General features: G+C 41.5%; 4 protein-coding genes across 4 annotated transcripts; 1 reads left to right on the top strand and 3 right to left on the bottom strand.

Moving 5' to 3' along the window:
• Window positions 1-776: 776 nt before the first annotated feature.
• BATDEDRAFT_10052 (dolichyldiphosphatase) lies at window positions 777-1,753 on the bottom strand (the record flags this gene model as incomplete). Its single annotated transcript, XM_006677074.1, has 3 exons — window positions 777-1,104; window positions 1,307-1,397; window positions 1,462-1,753. 3 exons carry the CDS (start codon window positions 1,751-1,753, stop codon window positions 777-779), a joined length of 711 nt encoding a protein of 236 aa, XP_006677137.1.
• A 396-nt stretch (window positions 1,754-2,149) lies between these two features.
• On the bottom strand, window positions 2,150-4,300 carry BATDEDRAFT_18972 (uncharacterized protein). The gene is made up of 6 exons (XM_006677134.1): window positions 4,255-4,300; window positions 4,102-4,139; window positions 3,854-3,977; window positions 3,203-3,242; window positions 2,364-3,008; window positions 2,150-2,288 (listed from the first exon to the last, which is right to left on the bottom strand). The coding sequence occupies exons 1-6, from the start codon at window positions 4,284-4,286 to the stop codon at window positions 2,199-2,201; spliced, it is 969 nt and encodes a 322-aa protein (XP_006677197.1). The 5' UTR covers window positions 4,287-4,300; the 3' UTR covers window positions 2,150-2,198.
• Window positions 4,301-5,899: 1,599 nt separating this feature from the next.
• Window positions 5,900-11,826, top strand: BATDEDRAFT_86817 (DNA-directed RNA polymerase II subunit RPB1; the record flags this gene model as incomplete). The annotated part of the gene is made up of 4 exons (XM_006677567.1): window positions 5,900-5,998; window positions 6,121-6,313; window positions 6,488-11,552; window positions 11,625-11,826. 4 exons carry the CDS (start codon window positions 5,900-5,902, stop codon window positions 11,659-11,661), a joined length of 5,394 nt encoding a protein of 1,797 aa, XP_006677630.1. The 3' UTR covers window positions 11,662-11,826.
• Window positions 11,827-11,956: 130 nt separating this feature from the next.
• On the bottom strand, window positions 11,957-15,694 carry BATDEDRAFT_87238 (uncharacterized protein; the record flags this gene model as incomplete). The annotated part of the gene is made up of 3 exons (XM_006677455.1): window positions 11,957-12,225; window positions 12,326-15,398; window positions 15,554-15,694. The coding sequence occupies 3 exons, from the start codon at window positions 15,692-15,694 to the stop codon at window positions 11,957-11,959; spliced, it is 3,483 nt and encodes a 1,160-aa protein (XP_006677518.1).
• Between the last annotated feature and the right edge of the window lie 182 nt (window positions 15,695-15,876).

Genomic DNA, 15,876 nt, shown 5'->3' with positions numbered 1-15,876 from the left:
GATCGCAGTCATCCAAGTGTCTCTGTCTACAGCTGACGATGCACATACGTAATAAGTGCGTTTGCGAGTCACCATACCAAACACAAACAACCGCTTTCGTAGTTCAACCTGTGCAATGGTGGTGATGTCTGCCAATGGAATAATATTAAGAATCTCATATTCCTTGTCACTCTGGTAGTATGACAACATGCCTGGACGAAGCACAAACCACCTTCGCTTCCAACTCTACATAATATGTGACGATTAGTTGAATGACTCTAGACACTACTAGGCTAATGGGATACAAAACAGGAGTGTAACTGTTCAGTTGATCGTCATGCAAGTTTATTGCTGTATGCAGCCATGTCTGCATACAGACTGTTTCATTGAATCTCGATGTGTATTGGCTTCAATAGCCAGACCAGTTACTACAAGATAATCCATACATACCCGTCGTTGTTCACCCTTCTTGAGCAAGTAACCTGACATAATGATATGCTCCTTTGCCAGGGTCTCAGTAGCAGATGACCCAAAACAGCCAGCAGGCTTTTGTTGCTTCTCATGTTTGCTAAGCCTTGTGGGTGAAGGTGACTGCCGCTGAGATGGTTGTTGGTCGTCGATATCGGACTCATCAGAGAATGGGTAATGCACCACTTCAATGTGAGATGGTTGCGTAGCAGTGTCTGCAATACTCTGCTGCAGTGGAGGGGAGCAATGGCCTTGCATCTGTGGTCCGCACTAAAGTCGATGAATTCAGTTGAATGCACTTGTCGGCCAGTTCAAGTTTCACCAAGTCTTTATTCATGCTTATTCTTGGATTTAGACTCGTCTCTACTCCATGATCGTTGTGCTGCCATCAGTCCACCTACAGATCGAGTGTCCCTCAACAAAAACATTTGTCCTATCCATCCATCCACCACTTGGAAATACTCGGCAAGTGGAAACAGCACTTGCTGCACCAACACATACCAAACCACTCCCATCAGTGCCCCAACTGCGGATCCCACACAAACTTGTTCTAATGAGTGGTACTCTAGTCGCAGTCTAGTCATCATCGTATTGAATGCATGCAAATCGCATTGCCAATAAAGCCTTTGTATTAATGCATGCTCTTTATCCAATCCACTGTTGGATACCATGTATTCTAACATTCAATCATTGGTTACCTTGAGTACGACACAATCAAAGCGCAAAGAGTTAACCCAATAACCATAATCAATTTCCATGCATTGAATCTAAACTTGATGCTAATCATATACAGCGGATCAGATCTGAATGATAGCAGTGCAAACCAATGGATAAAAAGCAATTGCATTCTTGAACTCACTTGCGCAGAGTATAAATGGACGAGTAGACTGCAAAGTACCAGATGAATTGAGCATGGCTGGATGGCATACCATATCCTTTTCCCAGTCGATCTAATGGAAATATTCAACTCTAATTAGTACAGTAATGCTACATTTGGATGCAACTGGTATTTACCTGTAGGACGATCCTGACGAATGGAATTTTTGAGAATATAATTCACTCCTTCGTTGACAAGCTGGCCTAATAACATAAACCCAGAAGCCAAATCGCGACTGAATAGACACTGAGTGGTGTAAGCAACCAGTAAAGCAATCGGAGTCAGGGTTGCATAAGCCATAAGTTTCCCTAGTGGATCTGCTGGGTCGTATTGTGCATGAGTCAGCGAGGCGGATTTAAGCAGGGCTAAAGTTTGTGAAGATGGAGATGTGCATGAGTCTAATGCAGTGGGTTGGAATAGGTTGTTCATGCTGGATTGATGTAACCAGTTATCCAGATTCTATTGTGAATCGTAGCGACAAACTAACAGTTTGATGATCATTGAAACTTTACAACCCACCACGTGATTATATCTAATATTCAACTGAAATACCATGTCTAAACTCTGACAGTCGCATTCACGTAAAATAAAATACTAATAGATACCAAGTATATAATAAATGATCAATCTCATGAAATGATAATCTTCATCAAACTCAGCTCAAAACCATAGTTTAGTCTTGTATGATGAGCACTGTCAAAGAACTGAAAGTGCCAATTAAAGACAATTCCTAATAGAAAGGCGCAGCAAATATCCATTGTTACTCCAAGGATAAATGGTCATTACACGATAAAAAGTATTTCATTTACGTGAATATGGTTGTATATCAATTGAAAATCCATGTTGGTTTATTTCAAAGAATCAAAGCAGAGTGTTAGGCAGACAGTTTGGCCATCAGAATTGCTTCAAGTTTGCATCCATCCTTGGCAAAGTTGCGAATACCCTCAGACAGCTTCTCGGTAGCCTATACATTGATTAAAATCGCCAGATGAGCAACAACGCACTAGCATTCAACCATGACAGGCAATCAAGAACTTACCATAGCGTCCTCGTTCATTGCCCACCTAAATGTTTTTTCATCAAATGAAACGGCAGGAATATCCATAGTGACGGCCTTGTCTTTGGTCAAACGAGGAGTAAGGGTTTTCTGCATACTCTCAAGCTCACTCAGCAGACTAGGAGAAATGGTTAAATAGTCGCATCCAGTCAATTCTTCAATCTCACCAACATTGCGGAATGAAGCACCCATCACAATGGTCTTGTGACCGTGACGCTTGTAGTAGTTGTAGATGGATTGAACAGAAATGACACCAGGATCAGTAAGAGCAGTGAAATCTTGACCAGTGGATTTTTTGTGCCAGTCAAGAATGCGACCGACAAAAGGAGATATGAGAGTGACCTGAGCTTCGGCACAAGCCACAGCTTGAGAAAAGGAAAACAAAAGAGTAAGGTTGCAGTGAATGCCATGAACAGCTTCCAGTTCCTTGGCAGCCTGAATGCCTTCCCAAGTAGATGCTAGCTTAATCAAAACACGATCCTTGGAAATGCCTGCAGCTTGGTAGAGATCAATAATGGTACGTGCCTTGGCAATAGAGGCTTCCTTGTCAAAAGATAAACGGGCATCAACTTCAGTAGAAACACGACCAGGAACAACCTTGAGAATTTCAACACCAAAGTTGACAAGCTAGAGTACCAGAATTAGCGGGTAACAAAAATATCAAAGGTATATAGATTAGTAATTGAATGCTCTATTCAATAAAAACAAGCTATTGGAATGGTAGTTTAATAGATCAATAGCGTTGTATTAAAAAATGAGATACAGTGATATGCCAGTAGTCTTAGCGTGGGGCACACTTGATACATTTCAATTTCACTCACCAACTTGTCAAACGCAGCTTCAAGTTGTTTCTTGGGGGTGCTATACACAGTAAAGTTGTTGTAAATACCAGTCAAATAGATCAAAGGTTAGTTAAAGTTGCCATTTCAGATCAACCCAATTTACAGCCGTATTCACGTAGAATGAGATGCTAAATAGGCGAATCAAAGTATACGACAGCCAATTTCATAAAACAATGAGTCATTTTACTGGACAGTATTGTATCATGTGACTTTTTGAGTTCACTGATATGGAAACAACAATCACACTGCTAATACGTACAACCATTGTTGTTGAACTAGGATACAAGGGGGTGTACAGATCTGAAAATAGTCAAACTCAATATCTAGTGATCGTACAATGTATGACTATGCCAAATAAGAAGTTGGGTCAAAACTACAGTTTGTATTACATGAACGGTGTGTTTCAAAGATTGACAACACCAATCAAAGAAACAGCCAATCTGTAGTAAAACTGAATATTTAACAACTGTCCATTCTAAAGCAAAATAAATGGTTCTGCAAATGTTCCCACTGCGTGAGTATGGCTGTAAAAGGGCGTTGGATAAACAAAAGCTTCTAATTGGCAGAGACTTGGCTATGCCGCGCAATTTGTCATTTTAGCAACTGGGTCCATAAACTTATAGTTGTTACCTGGCATGAGCTTTGCCGTATGCAATGGCTTCATCGATCAAACGAGCGTACTGAGGTTTCTGAGTGGCAGCAAGGATAAGCGAAGGATTGGTAGTGGCATCTTGGGGTTTGAACTTGGCAATAGCTGTGATTGTTGTTCAACAGGGTTGCAAATTATCGAATATATACTAGTCAGCTATAAATGATGCAGCAGCATACTTGGACTCGAGCCTGCAAGAGAAGTAGATATAGAATCGAGTAGAACTTACATTCAAAGTCACCGGTATCGGCAACAACAACGGTGTGCCTATTTAATATTGTGGTGTAGTAAATGGTTTAAATAGCAAGAGTTTAGTGGAAACAGAGTATACAATCAGAAACAAAAGGCCATGGATGATTAATACAGATCGAAATAACCTAACTGTTTAAGTTGGGCAAGGGCAGAGGTAGACATGAAAAATAGTAGTTTGATGCGGATTGGGAAAGAAACGAGAGGCTGCTGGTTGAATGTTATTTATAGACACGAGATCACTTTATACAAATCCCATTCAATGCTTTATTCTAAATCCTACATATTAATATTCAGACTCTCCTGACTGCAAACTACTGGCTTATAATGCCAGCAGTCAAGGAAATACCACTTCATAGTAACATGCCCTCAGGCAGATTCAATGATTCTTAACAGCACAAACACGCGACTCGCACCTTTCTTCCACTTTCTGCATCTTGTGGTGTGAGTGTTTTTGTGACGTGCGTTGTCTTCATTGCTCTCATCAAGAATCCTCCTCCATCAGCAAAACTTGGACAATCAAGTGTCTGAAAATCAGATCTCTTTGGCAGTTTATTTAAAGTACGGATTTATTTTATTGAATGAGATTTAGATGGGATTGTTTCCACTTTGAATGGATCTACTTGTATTTTGGTAGCTGTAGGAAAAATCTTGCTATTCTTGAAACATGAAAGTCTGCGGTACATGCTACCAAAATGCATCAGCAACATATTATTCCTAAAGTGTCGGGATATACCAATGTAAAACATCAAGATCACTTTCATATTGAGCTGTTCATATCATATGCACTGGATCAGGCTTTAGGTTACGGACATGGTGGTGACAGGATCAGCAAATGATGTAGTAAATGGACATTGGCTTCTACAGTTACTATACCAGATTATCGGCAAATGGAGTGCAAGAGAAATGCATCAGCTCAGATAACTGCAGTAGAACTGCAAACAAGAATATGAATGATAATGATGCCACCTAACCACTAAAGCAGACATCTACCCCATGCTCTACCTTGCTAGTATATCATAAGATGCTGACAATTGTTCTTTTGTGCGTATGTGTCTATTCAAACATACCTAGAAAGAGACGGCCGGAACTTGTTTGACAATTCATTCTACTGTTGTTGCTAACAGAGGTCAAGCAGTGCTTTTTCTGTCACCAGCAGAGTAAAAAGAGAACCTTGCTATCAGTCAAGGCAAACACTGTTAAAGGCAAGTAGGGTTAGTTACCATAAAAGGATGCTTGGTGCTCTGTCTGCGAGTCCAAAGGGATTCTGGGCGAGAAGGACTCGTTGTTCCTATTCATTGCAACCTTTGCTGACATTCGTCTTATTCCCCAAACACAAGCACGTGTTTTATTCTCACTCCAAATCAGTGTTTGGTTTCTTTGCTTTATCCATCGTCACTAACCCATTCTTTCATCACTTTGTAGATCATATCTAAACTTTTGATCACAATCGTTTTACTACTGGATTGTAACTCAATTATTCCATATATCCCAATCTTGATTGACCGTGTAGACCACTTTTTTTGTTCTTTTCTTTGTATTTCTTGAAACCATACTATCCTGACTTGCCCATCTTCAAAAAGTCCAGTCAACTTTATTTTTAAAAAAAGGTGAGCTCATTTATTTTTCTAAATTTATCGGACGCTTTCTTGAACTTGTGCACTAGTGATTTGCTAACTGCAGTTTTTGTCCTCCATATCATTGGTATAGTTTAAAAACCAAACAAATTCTACTAAAAAACCAAACTCTTCAAAAATAGGCTACAAATAATAAAAACTATGGCTATTACCGCAAGTGTTCACGGCTTTCCGGCCTCCTCTGCTCCACTGCGTAAAGTCAAAACTGTGCAATTCGGTATCTTGTCTCCAGAAGAAACCGTACGTAAACCTTGTCAACCATGCTTTTTGGCGCTTACCATTGATTTGAAAGATTGGATATTCATCAAACTCCTTTTTCCAAAATCATATTCTCTGATTTATTGCTTGACACATGCTTATAGAAAGCAATGTCCGTTGCAAAAATTGAACATTTTGAATTGATGGACAATGACCGACCAAAGCTTGGAGGCCTTTTAGATCCTCGTCTGGGAACAATCGATCGAAACTTTAAATGTCAGACCTGTGGCGAAAACATGACTGATTGTCCTGGCCATTTTGGCCATATTGAGCTTGCTAAACCTGTCTTCCATCAAGGTGTGATATACATTGCATATGTCAATTTGATGCAGCTTTTTACTTTTACATTTTTTGTTGAGTTGATTGTACCTTGCTATTTTAAATGATATAATCGCGGATGCATTTTAACGACTTGCATGGTTGAATGGTGTTTGCTTGTGCGATTTCCATTTTTGATTTAAAATACGGCAGGCTTTTTAAAAATCATCAAAAAAGTACTCGAGTGCGTTTGCCACTACTGTGGTAAACTCAAGGTAGATGAATCAAACGAAAGATTTGTTTTATTCCGACGCATCAAAAGCCGCAGACGTCGATTCCACGAAGTCTGGCAACTCTGCAAAACCAAGACGGTTTGCGAAGGCGGCGAGGAGCAGAGTGAAGGCGGCCAACAGAAGCCTAATGGGCATCCTCACAAAAAACCTCACGGTGGATGTGGACAAAAGCAGCCAGTTTATCGTTCAGCCATTTTGAAAATCATGGCAAACTTCAAGGCCACAAAGGATGAGGATGGAAAACACGAGGCTCAAACTATTGAAATGACACCCGAAAAGACATTGACATTGCTAAGATCGATTAGCGATCAAGATGCAACTGATATGGGATTGTCTGCTGATTGGGCTCGTCCAGAATGGATGATTATCACGACTCTTCCAGTTCCTCCTATGCCTGTACGTCCATCCATCAGTATGGATGGCGCTGGTCGTGGTGAAGATGATTTAACTCATAAACTGATGGATATTATCAAGGCTAATATTAGTCTGAAGCGCCACGAAACTGAAGGTGCTCCTGCTCATATTGTGAATGAGTTTGAAAACTTGCTTCAGTTTCATGTTGCCACGTACATGAACAATGATATTGCTAACCTTCCTCAGGCTATGCAAAAGTCGGGACGTCCTCTTAAGTCTATTGCTGCTCGTCTCAAAGGAAAAGAGGGCCGACTTCGTGGAAATCTGATGGGAAAGCGTGTTGATTTTTCTGCACGTACTGTCATTACTGGCGATCCCAATCTGTCGATTGACCAAGTTGGTGTTCCACGCTCCATTGCTCGTAACTTGACTTTTCCCGAAACCGTTACTCCATATAATATTGACATTCTGCAACAGATGGTGCAAAATGGTCCAAACGAGCATCCTGGTGCCAAGTATGTCATTCGTGATAACGGTGAGCGAGTGGATTTGAGATACAGCAAGCGTGGTGGCGACATACATTTACAATATGGCTACAAAGTTGAACGACATCTTCTCGACAACGACTATATTATTTTTAATCGCCAGCCCTCTTTGCACAAGATGAGTATGATGGGTCATCGTGTAAAGATCATGCCTTACTCGACGTTTCGTTTGAATCTGTCTGTTACGTCGCCATATAATGCCGATTTTGATGGCGATGAAATGAACATGCACGTGCCGCAGTCTCACGAAACCCGTGCAGAGATTCAAGGGTTGTGTATGGTTCCTTTACAGATCGTGTCGCCGCAAAAGAATGCTCCGGTTATGGGTATTGTGCAAGATACTCTTTGTGGTATTCGCAAGTTCTCTAAGCGAGATACTTTTTTGAAGCGTGATTTGATGATGAATTTACTCATGTGGGTTCCTGATTGGGATGGAATTATCCCTACTCCAGCTATTCTCAAACCTATTCCTTTGTGGACCGCTAAACAAATCATTAGTTTGATTCTTCCCAAAATCAATCTTGTCGGATTCCATGCAGCTCACCCTGATAACGAAAAAACAGACATCAGTCCTGGTGATACTAAGGTTTTGATTGAGGATGGCGAGCTTCTTATGGGCATTCTATGCAAGCGAACCGTTGGTTCCTCTGCTAATGGTATTATTCATACATCCATGAACGAGCTTGGCCCTGATGTTACTATGGGATTTTTCAACGGTACCCAGCGTGTAATCAACTATTGGCTGCTGCAAAATGGATTTTCGATTGGTATCGGTGATACCATTGCCGATAGGCAGACGATGGAGACCATTAATGACACCATTGCACATGCAAAGCGTGAAGTGAACAAGATCATTCAAAAGGCTCAAACTGACACGCTCGAAGTGTTGCCCGGCATGACAATTCGTCAATCATTCGAGTCTCTTGTCAATCAGGAGCTTAATCGTGCTCGTGACAATGCTGGCAAATCTGCCGAGAAATCACTTAAAGAGTACAACAATGTCAAGCAGATGGTAGTATCTGGTTCCAAGGGTTCTTTCATTAATATTTCTCAAATGACAGCTTGTGTTGGACAGCAAAACGTTGAAGGAAAGCGTATTCCTTTTGGTTTTAAAGATCGAACGCTTCCTCATTTTACTCGTGACGATCACTCGCCAGAATCCCGTGGATTTGTGGAAAATTCGTATTTGCGAGGATTGACTCCTCAAGAGTTTTTCTTTCACGCTATGGGTGGTCGTGAAGGTCTTATCGATACTGCCGTCAAAACTGCTGAAACTGGTTATATTCAGCGCCGTCTTGTCAAGGCCTTAGAAGATGTCATGGCCAAGTATGATGGCACTGTGCGTAATGCGTTAGGTGATATTGTTCAGTTTACATATGGTGAGGATGGTATGGAAGGCGCCAAGGTTGAGAAGCAGACACTACGCAGTATGAGCATGTCAAATGCAGATTTTGTTCGCAGCTACCGTGTTGATATTCTTGACGGTGTGCACAAGCTTAAACCCAATAAGCTCGAATACCGTATTATTGATGATATGAGCCAGAACCCTGAGGCTCAGGTCAAGTTTGATGAAGAATTTGAGCAGCTTGCTGAAGATAGACTCATGCTGCGCCAACAGATTTTCCCAAACACTTCTACTGACAAGTGGGCCTTGCCTGTCAACCTTGAGCGTTTGATTTGGAATGCACGCAACACGTTCCATCTTGATCGCAATAAGCCATCAGATCTTCACCCCATGCATGTGATTGATAAAGTCAAGGCTTTGTTGGACAATTTGGTGGTTGTGCGTGGCAAAGACGAGCTGTCACTAGAAGCACAGTACAACGCAACTCTTTTGTTCCAAATTCTTTTGCGTTCGACTCTTGCTACTCGACGTGTGATTGAAGACTATCATTTATCCACTCAAGCATTCGATTGGCTTTTGGGTGAAATTGATGCTAGATTTAACCAGGCCATTGTGCACCCTGGTGAAATGGTTGGCACTATTGCTGCACAGTCTATTGGTGAGCCAGCGACACAAATGACGCTCAATACTTTCCATTATGCTGGTGTTAGTTCGAAAAATGTGACGCTCGGTGTGCCGCGTCTTAAGGAAATTATCAATGTGGCAAAAAATATTAAAACGCCTCGGCTGGAAATTTATTTGGATCCAGAATACCGTCGATCCATGGAGATGGCCAAGAAAATTCACAGCACAATTGAGCATACTACACTACGCAAACTGACTGCATCTACTGAAATTTGGTATGATCCAGATCCATTGAATTCTGTCAACGAACAAGATCGTGAGATTATGGAGATTTACGCTATTACGGATGCTGGTGAGGATCTTTCCAACGTTTCTCCATGGGTATTGCGCATCCATCTTAACTTCCAGCGTAAGATTGACAAGGGGATGACTATGGATGCCATTTGTGCAGAGCTCATGCAACCTTTTGGAGGTGACTTGAAATGCTGGCATTCCGATGACAACGCACAAGAGCTTATTATTCTTGCGCGTATTGTCAATGACGACAAGGGTGATATGGATATGGACGACCGTCTTGAAGAAGATGCTTTCCTACGTCGTATTGAGCACAACATTCTTAATGATATTACTCTTTGTGGTATCAAAAACATCTCAAGAGTGTTTATTTCAGAAAGCAAGTACACGAGTGTGGATGAATCTGGTGTGATTCGGCCCGATAACCCCGAGTACTTTTTAGAAACGGATGGTACAAACTTGATTCAAGTTTTGGCCCACCACGGAGTAGATGCTGTTCGCACCTACTCCAACTTTGCTTGTGAGATCATGGATGTGTTGGGTATTGAAGCCACACGTGCTGCCATTCTCAAGGAAACTCGTAAAGTTATCGAGTTTGACGGTTCATATGTCAACTACCGACACTTGGCACTGTTGTGTGATATTATGACTCAGCGTGGAAGTATCATGGCTATTTCTCGACATGGTATTAACCGTACCGATGCTGGCGCGCTTGCTCGTGCATCGTTTGAAGAAACTGTTGATTTGTTGCTTGAAGCTGCTGGGCTAGGCGAGCTAGATGATTGCAAGGGAGTTTCTGAGAATGTTATGTTGGGACAATTGGCACCACTCGGTACCGGTGAATTTGGCGTGCTGCTGGATGAAGATTTGCTACTTCATGCACCTGTTCGACCAGACTTTATGATGCGTGCGCCACATGCTGCATTAGATGGTGGATTAGGTTCAATGTCTGGATTTATGAGTCCTGCGCATACACCTTACATTGATCGTTCTCCAAGCCCAATTCCCTTTAGTCCCTCTGGTGGATATTCTCCCGTTGGGCAAGTTGCCTTTTCTCCCGTTGGTGCTGGCAAGGGATGGCTAGGTGTAGCAGGAAACAAGGCTGGAATGTTTTCTGCTGTTTCTGCATTTAGTCCAACCAGCCCTTCTTACTCTCCAACTTCGCCATCTTACAGTCCAAAGAGTCCAGGATTCAACCAAGCATCACCCAACTATTCACCCACATCCCCGAGTTACTCACCAACATCCCCGAGTTACTCACCCACATCACCGAGTTATTCACCCACATCCCCGAGTTACTCGCCAACCTCACCAAGTTACTCACCAACATCCCCGAGTTATTCACCCACATCTCCAAGTTATTCACCCACATCCCCGAGCTACTCGCCAACCTCACCAAGTTACTCTCCCACATCTCCGAGTTACTCGCCAACCTCCCCGAGTTACTCACCAACCTCACCAAGTTATTCACCCACATCCCCGAGTTACTCGCCAACTTCCCCGAGTTACTCACCAACCTCACCAAGTTACTCGCCAACCTCCCCAAGTTATTCACCAACATCCCCGAGTTACTCACCAACCTCCCCGAGTTACTCTCCCACATCCCCGAGTTATTCACCCACATCCCCGAGCTACTCGCCAACCTCACCAAGTTACTCTCCCACATCTCCGAGTTACTCGCCAACCTCCCCGAGTTACTCACCAACCTCACCAAGTTATTCACCGACGTCTCCGAGCTATTCACCTACTAGTCCAAGCTATTCTCCTAGTTCGCCTATGGGAGTTTCTTTAGATCAAAATACTTCTGCTTCGTCCACCTATATGTGAGTGCTTATGGTTTTTGTGTTTGGATGTTTTGTAATGTGCTACACTAATGTTTTACTGCTTGGGGTTAGTCCTGGTCGTACATATTCTCCTTCACACGACTCTTGATTTGTGAGGTTTTGATTGCAGTTATGGGGTGTGTTTTGGTATTTGGTCCATGCAATGTTTTTGCATCTATGATTAGAAGCAGCTTAACAGTTGTCCGACAAAGTTTAGTTGATTTTGCAATCTCAAATACGCCTAAATAAATTGAGAAACGTGTTTTACAAGTATATTGAAAATTTTCCAAGTGACTGGACATTTGATCTACCTACAAGTAAAATTTACAATCAACCTGACTGACTGTGTAATTGCTAATCAATTCAAAGCTGATAATTAGATTTAAACTACCAGTACAAGTGTTTTATTGAAGAATAATTTGTTCTAGTTCATCAACGGCAGTCTGTGGATATCCACCATGACGTCTTGCACGATCCAACAACGCTGCAGCACGTTCACGCTGTCCACATTTTACCAACCCTGTAATCATAATCTGATAGGATCGTATATTAGGCTGCAAGTCTGCATCCTGTTCTGTTGTTAGTCTATCAAATATTTGAAATGCTCCAACTTGGTCGCCGAGTTTCCAATACAGTTCCATGATCGAGTTTTCAATTTCTGGCGTCGAAGAAACTAATTCAAATAAGTATAGGTATACATAGTAAGTACTTGAATGCAGTATAGTCTCTTATCATGCGATTGCATAGTTAGCTATGATGGCTATAATACCTACATTTATGCGTAAACATGAGATTACGGATCTGTTCAGCAATACGAATTGACCCATCAGCAGCACGGCACACACCAGAAATCACATTTTCAAAGGTCATCACTGTGGGTGAGCATTTTTTCTGTTGTATATCTTCATACAGCTCTAGTATGGCATCCATATCAGGTTGTTCAGCACGAGCATAGCCACTCAACAAAATATCGTAATGAATGATGGAGGGCTGAATAGCAAATCCAGCAGATCCGGGGGCTCCTGCAGGTAAAGTGAGCGCATCAAACAGCTTTTTTGCAGAACCAACGTCATTCGACAAGTCAACTAAACCACTCAAAAGCCAAATGAGCGTATTGGCATCTGGAGCAACGTTGCGTTGACGCGAGACTCGCCAAATTCCCATGGCTCCAGTAATATCTTTGGAATTTTTAATATACATTTTTAATATATCGTTAAAAACAGATATGGAGAGTACAGGAGTCATGTCCAAATACTGATCAAAAGCATCTAATGAATCGGCTTGAAGATCGGCTTTGACGTAAAGATGAACAAGATGCTCTAGAGATTTTCCAGACACATGAAGGTTATGTTTCTTCATAAGGTCTAAAAGAGACTTGGCTTCAACAATATTGTTGGTAATGCAATGAACACGAAACATATATGAAAACACATCTGGAGTGAGATTCGTTACACCACATTCAGCAATCAATGGCTGAAAAAGATCTGTGCAGTGCTTTGCCAGAGTAACTGAGATATTTTCAAACCGATCAAACCGCTTGAATAAAGCCAAACACACGCCGATTTTGGGAATTTTGCCATACTTTTTCACAGCCTCGACTGTCATTTCTAAAGCCATGACAGGATCTCTAGCATTCAGATATGCCGAGATGGCAAGTTCATATATTGCGGTTTGTGCACGTTGGATGGCCAGCTCAGTATTGTATGTTTGTGCCAAAGCAGTAGATATATCAATAACTTCTCTGATAGAAGCGTGATCTTTTGATTTGGCTAAAGAGTTCATCAATGACTGGAGAACCGAAAGGGAAATTTTTTGTCCTGCGTCACTGATACGCTTAAACAAAGACAAGGCTTCCTTAATCTCAAAAGTAGCACAGTGCATTTCAAGCTGAGCTATCATTGATTTACTCTCATCATTATGGGTTGATTCTACGGGAGGAGCAGTCGGTTGTCTCCATTGCTTCAAAATGCTGGAAGTTTTCTTTTCGACATCGAGAGCCGCACTTGGAATAGTATCAAAGTTGTATGGACGCACCAAAACAAGCCATTCAGCTTTACCCATCGAGTCCCTAATGTTGTCGAAACCTTTGCATACGGTTTCGTGTATTTGCTGAGTTGGTTCAAGTTTATGTAGTATCATGGATGAGAATACTTTTTTGACGAATAAACGAACAGCAATTTGAGACGAGATCTCAGATCTTGGGTTGTGATGAGAAAAAGCACAGTCAAATAACGCATGATAGTCTACCGCTGTAAGTTGAGCTATAGCATCAGGCGTTGCCTTTTTGAAAGTCATACATATTGCAAAGGCAAATGGCTGAGAAAGATATACTTTAGCTGCCTCTGCAAACAAAAAAGCATCCAAGGCACAACGAATATTGCTGTTGGTAGCAGTACAGGTTATCAGAGCAGTCAGTCCACGATCGATTGAAGCAGAGGGAGCGATATTTCCTGAACGATTTATGAATTTGGAAATTATAATTTTTAAAAATTCCATAGATCGCGCACCTGTTGGATCCGTATTATACAGACCCTGGACGAGTCCTACAACATGAGAAATTTCAGGAATTTGATTGCGACTCAATAGCTCTTTAGCCAATTTCAGAGAAAGATCCAGATCGCCTATATCTGCACTCGTGCTGCCCAAAAGTCCAATGCAATAAGGCGGCAAATAAGAGATTTCAGTACGCGAGTAATAGCCAAGTGCCTCGTTTAGGTTACCGTTAATCAAAGCAGCATTCATCATAAGAGAGTATGTCTTGGGGCTGGGATTGGGAAGTTCCGGAGACTTGTTCAATGTATCGTATAGCAGCTGCATGCCCTCGAAATCAAGTCGTTGATCAAGAAGACTCAGCAATTCGTTTATTGACTTAATACTGACTGATTTCATGGCACTTGGCATAAGGCGAACTAGCACATCGATAGCTGCAGGAAGACGCCCACAAATTGCCAGTGCAGAGGAAAAAGCCAAAAACGGCATAGTCTCGGGTGTTTGTGACAATTCTATGTATTTTTCAAACCAAACCTGAGCATTGAATGCATCTCCAGCAATCCCATAAACATTTATCATGGACGTGTAAGTTTCGGTGGTAGCTGAATGACCAGCATTAATCATGCCTGAATAAGCATCTTCTGCCATCAAAGTTTCACCACGAAGTGCGCACGACTGGATAAACGCATTATAGGCATACAAACTCATTCGTATATTCGCTGTAGTAGCAGATTCAAATATTTCGCAGCCAAGAGAAAAAACGGAGGTAGACTTGAGCTGCATAATCTTACGAGTCAATGATCTTATGGCAATAGATCGATCAATAGACTTTGAGTGTTTCGCGTATAGTTTTTCTTGATCCAAGCGACTTTGCTGAAGCTGTTGGGTTGAAACTAAAGATGCATCGTGTTTGAAAACGCTAGTAACCAGAGCAGAGTACAGTTTGGGAGTAAGCTCGACATTGAATTTCTTGATACCTTCCCAAAGAGTTGGAAAAACATCTGCTTTATTTTGCACAGCGGAAAGTCGAGAAAACTCATTGATGATGTCGATCCACTCTGATGGCTCAAGCTTAGCCAACATGTTTGATTTCTTCATGTCCATGTATGATGAACTTATATCATCCCATTTGTTTTTGGGACTACTTTGGAGTATACGGAGCAAATTTTTCCCAGCTTGTGTGGAAATATCAGCGTCTTTTTTACCAGGAGAGTCGATAAAAGCAGCGGGAAGTATAACAGAATTATCTGCAGCATTATTTAAAGTACTCAACAAAGCATTAGGTGCAGAAGTTGAATCAACTGGCATTTTCTTTTGCGTAGTCTCTGAAGCTGTTGATAAATTAGCACTGAATACCTATAGAAAAATGCACAATATCAATTAAAAATTCTGCTATAATAAAAAAATGGATTCAGCAATGTGTGGATAGTAAACCCAGCAGATCAGCTATTCAAAACCCGAATGCAGTAGACTACAGTACAATTTCATAGTGTGATAGCAGTCTGCCTTACCATGAAATGGTTCATGACAGGCAATAGAGTCTGACTTATTGAGCTCGATTGCGTAGCACAAAGAGCAAGTCCGTGAGTATTATAAGCAGACCCTTGAGCCAGTCTTGAGACCAACTGGCCAATGTTCTTTCCGAAAATCATAATGTAACAGATATCGACTATACAAGTGACAATATGATCAATTCCAGTCTGTAGATCGCTGATTCAATATTTCAACAATTGGTTTTTGCATTCATCAGAATGCCCAATGCACATACCTGTCGAGTTCAAAAACAATTCTGATGTTATTTGAATGAGTAACAGTCTTTACTAGGCAATTGTAA

This window comes from Batrachochytrium dendrobatidis (genome assembly GCF_000203795.2).
Source record: "Batrachochytrium dendrobatidis JAM81 unplaced genomic scaffold BATDEscaffold_3, whole genome shotgun sequence".
Classification (NCBI taxonomy): domain Eukaryota; kingdom Fungi; phylum Chytridiomycota; class Chytridiomycetes; order Rhizophydiales; genus Batrachochytrium; species Batrachochytrium dendrobatidis.
This window is presented reverse-complemented; position numbering and strand designations above follow the sequence as displayed.

Coding starts and splice junctions, on each gene's coding strand:
- BATDEDRAFT_18972 (XM_006677134.1), bottom strand. CDS start 4,286: ATGTCTACCTCTGCCCTTGCCCAACTTAAACA. Junction 3,978..4,101: donor CGATACCGGTGACTTTGAAT/GTAAGTTCTACT, acceptor CAACAATCACAG/CTATTGCCAAGTTCAAACCC. Junction 3,243..3,853: donor TACGGCAAAGCTCATGCCAG/GTAACAACTATA, acceptor TACTGTGTATAG/CACCCCCAAGAAACAACTTG.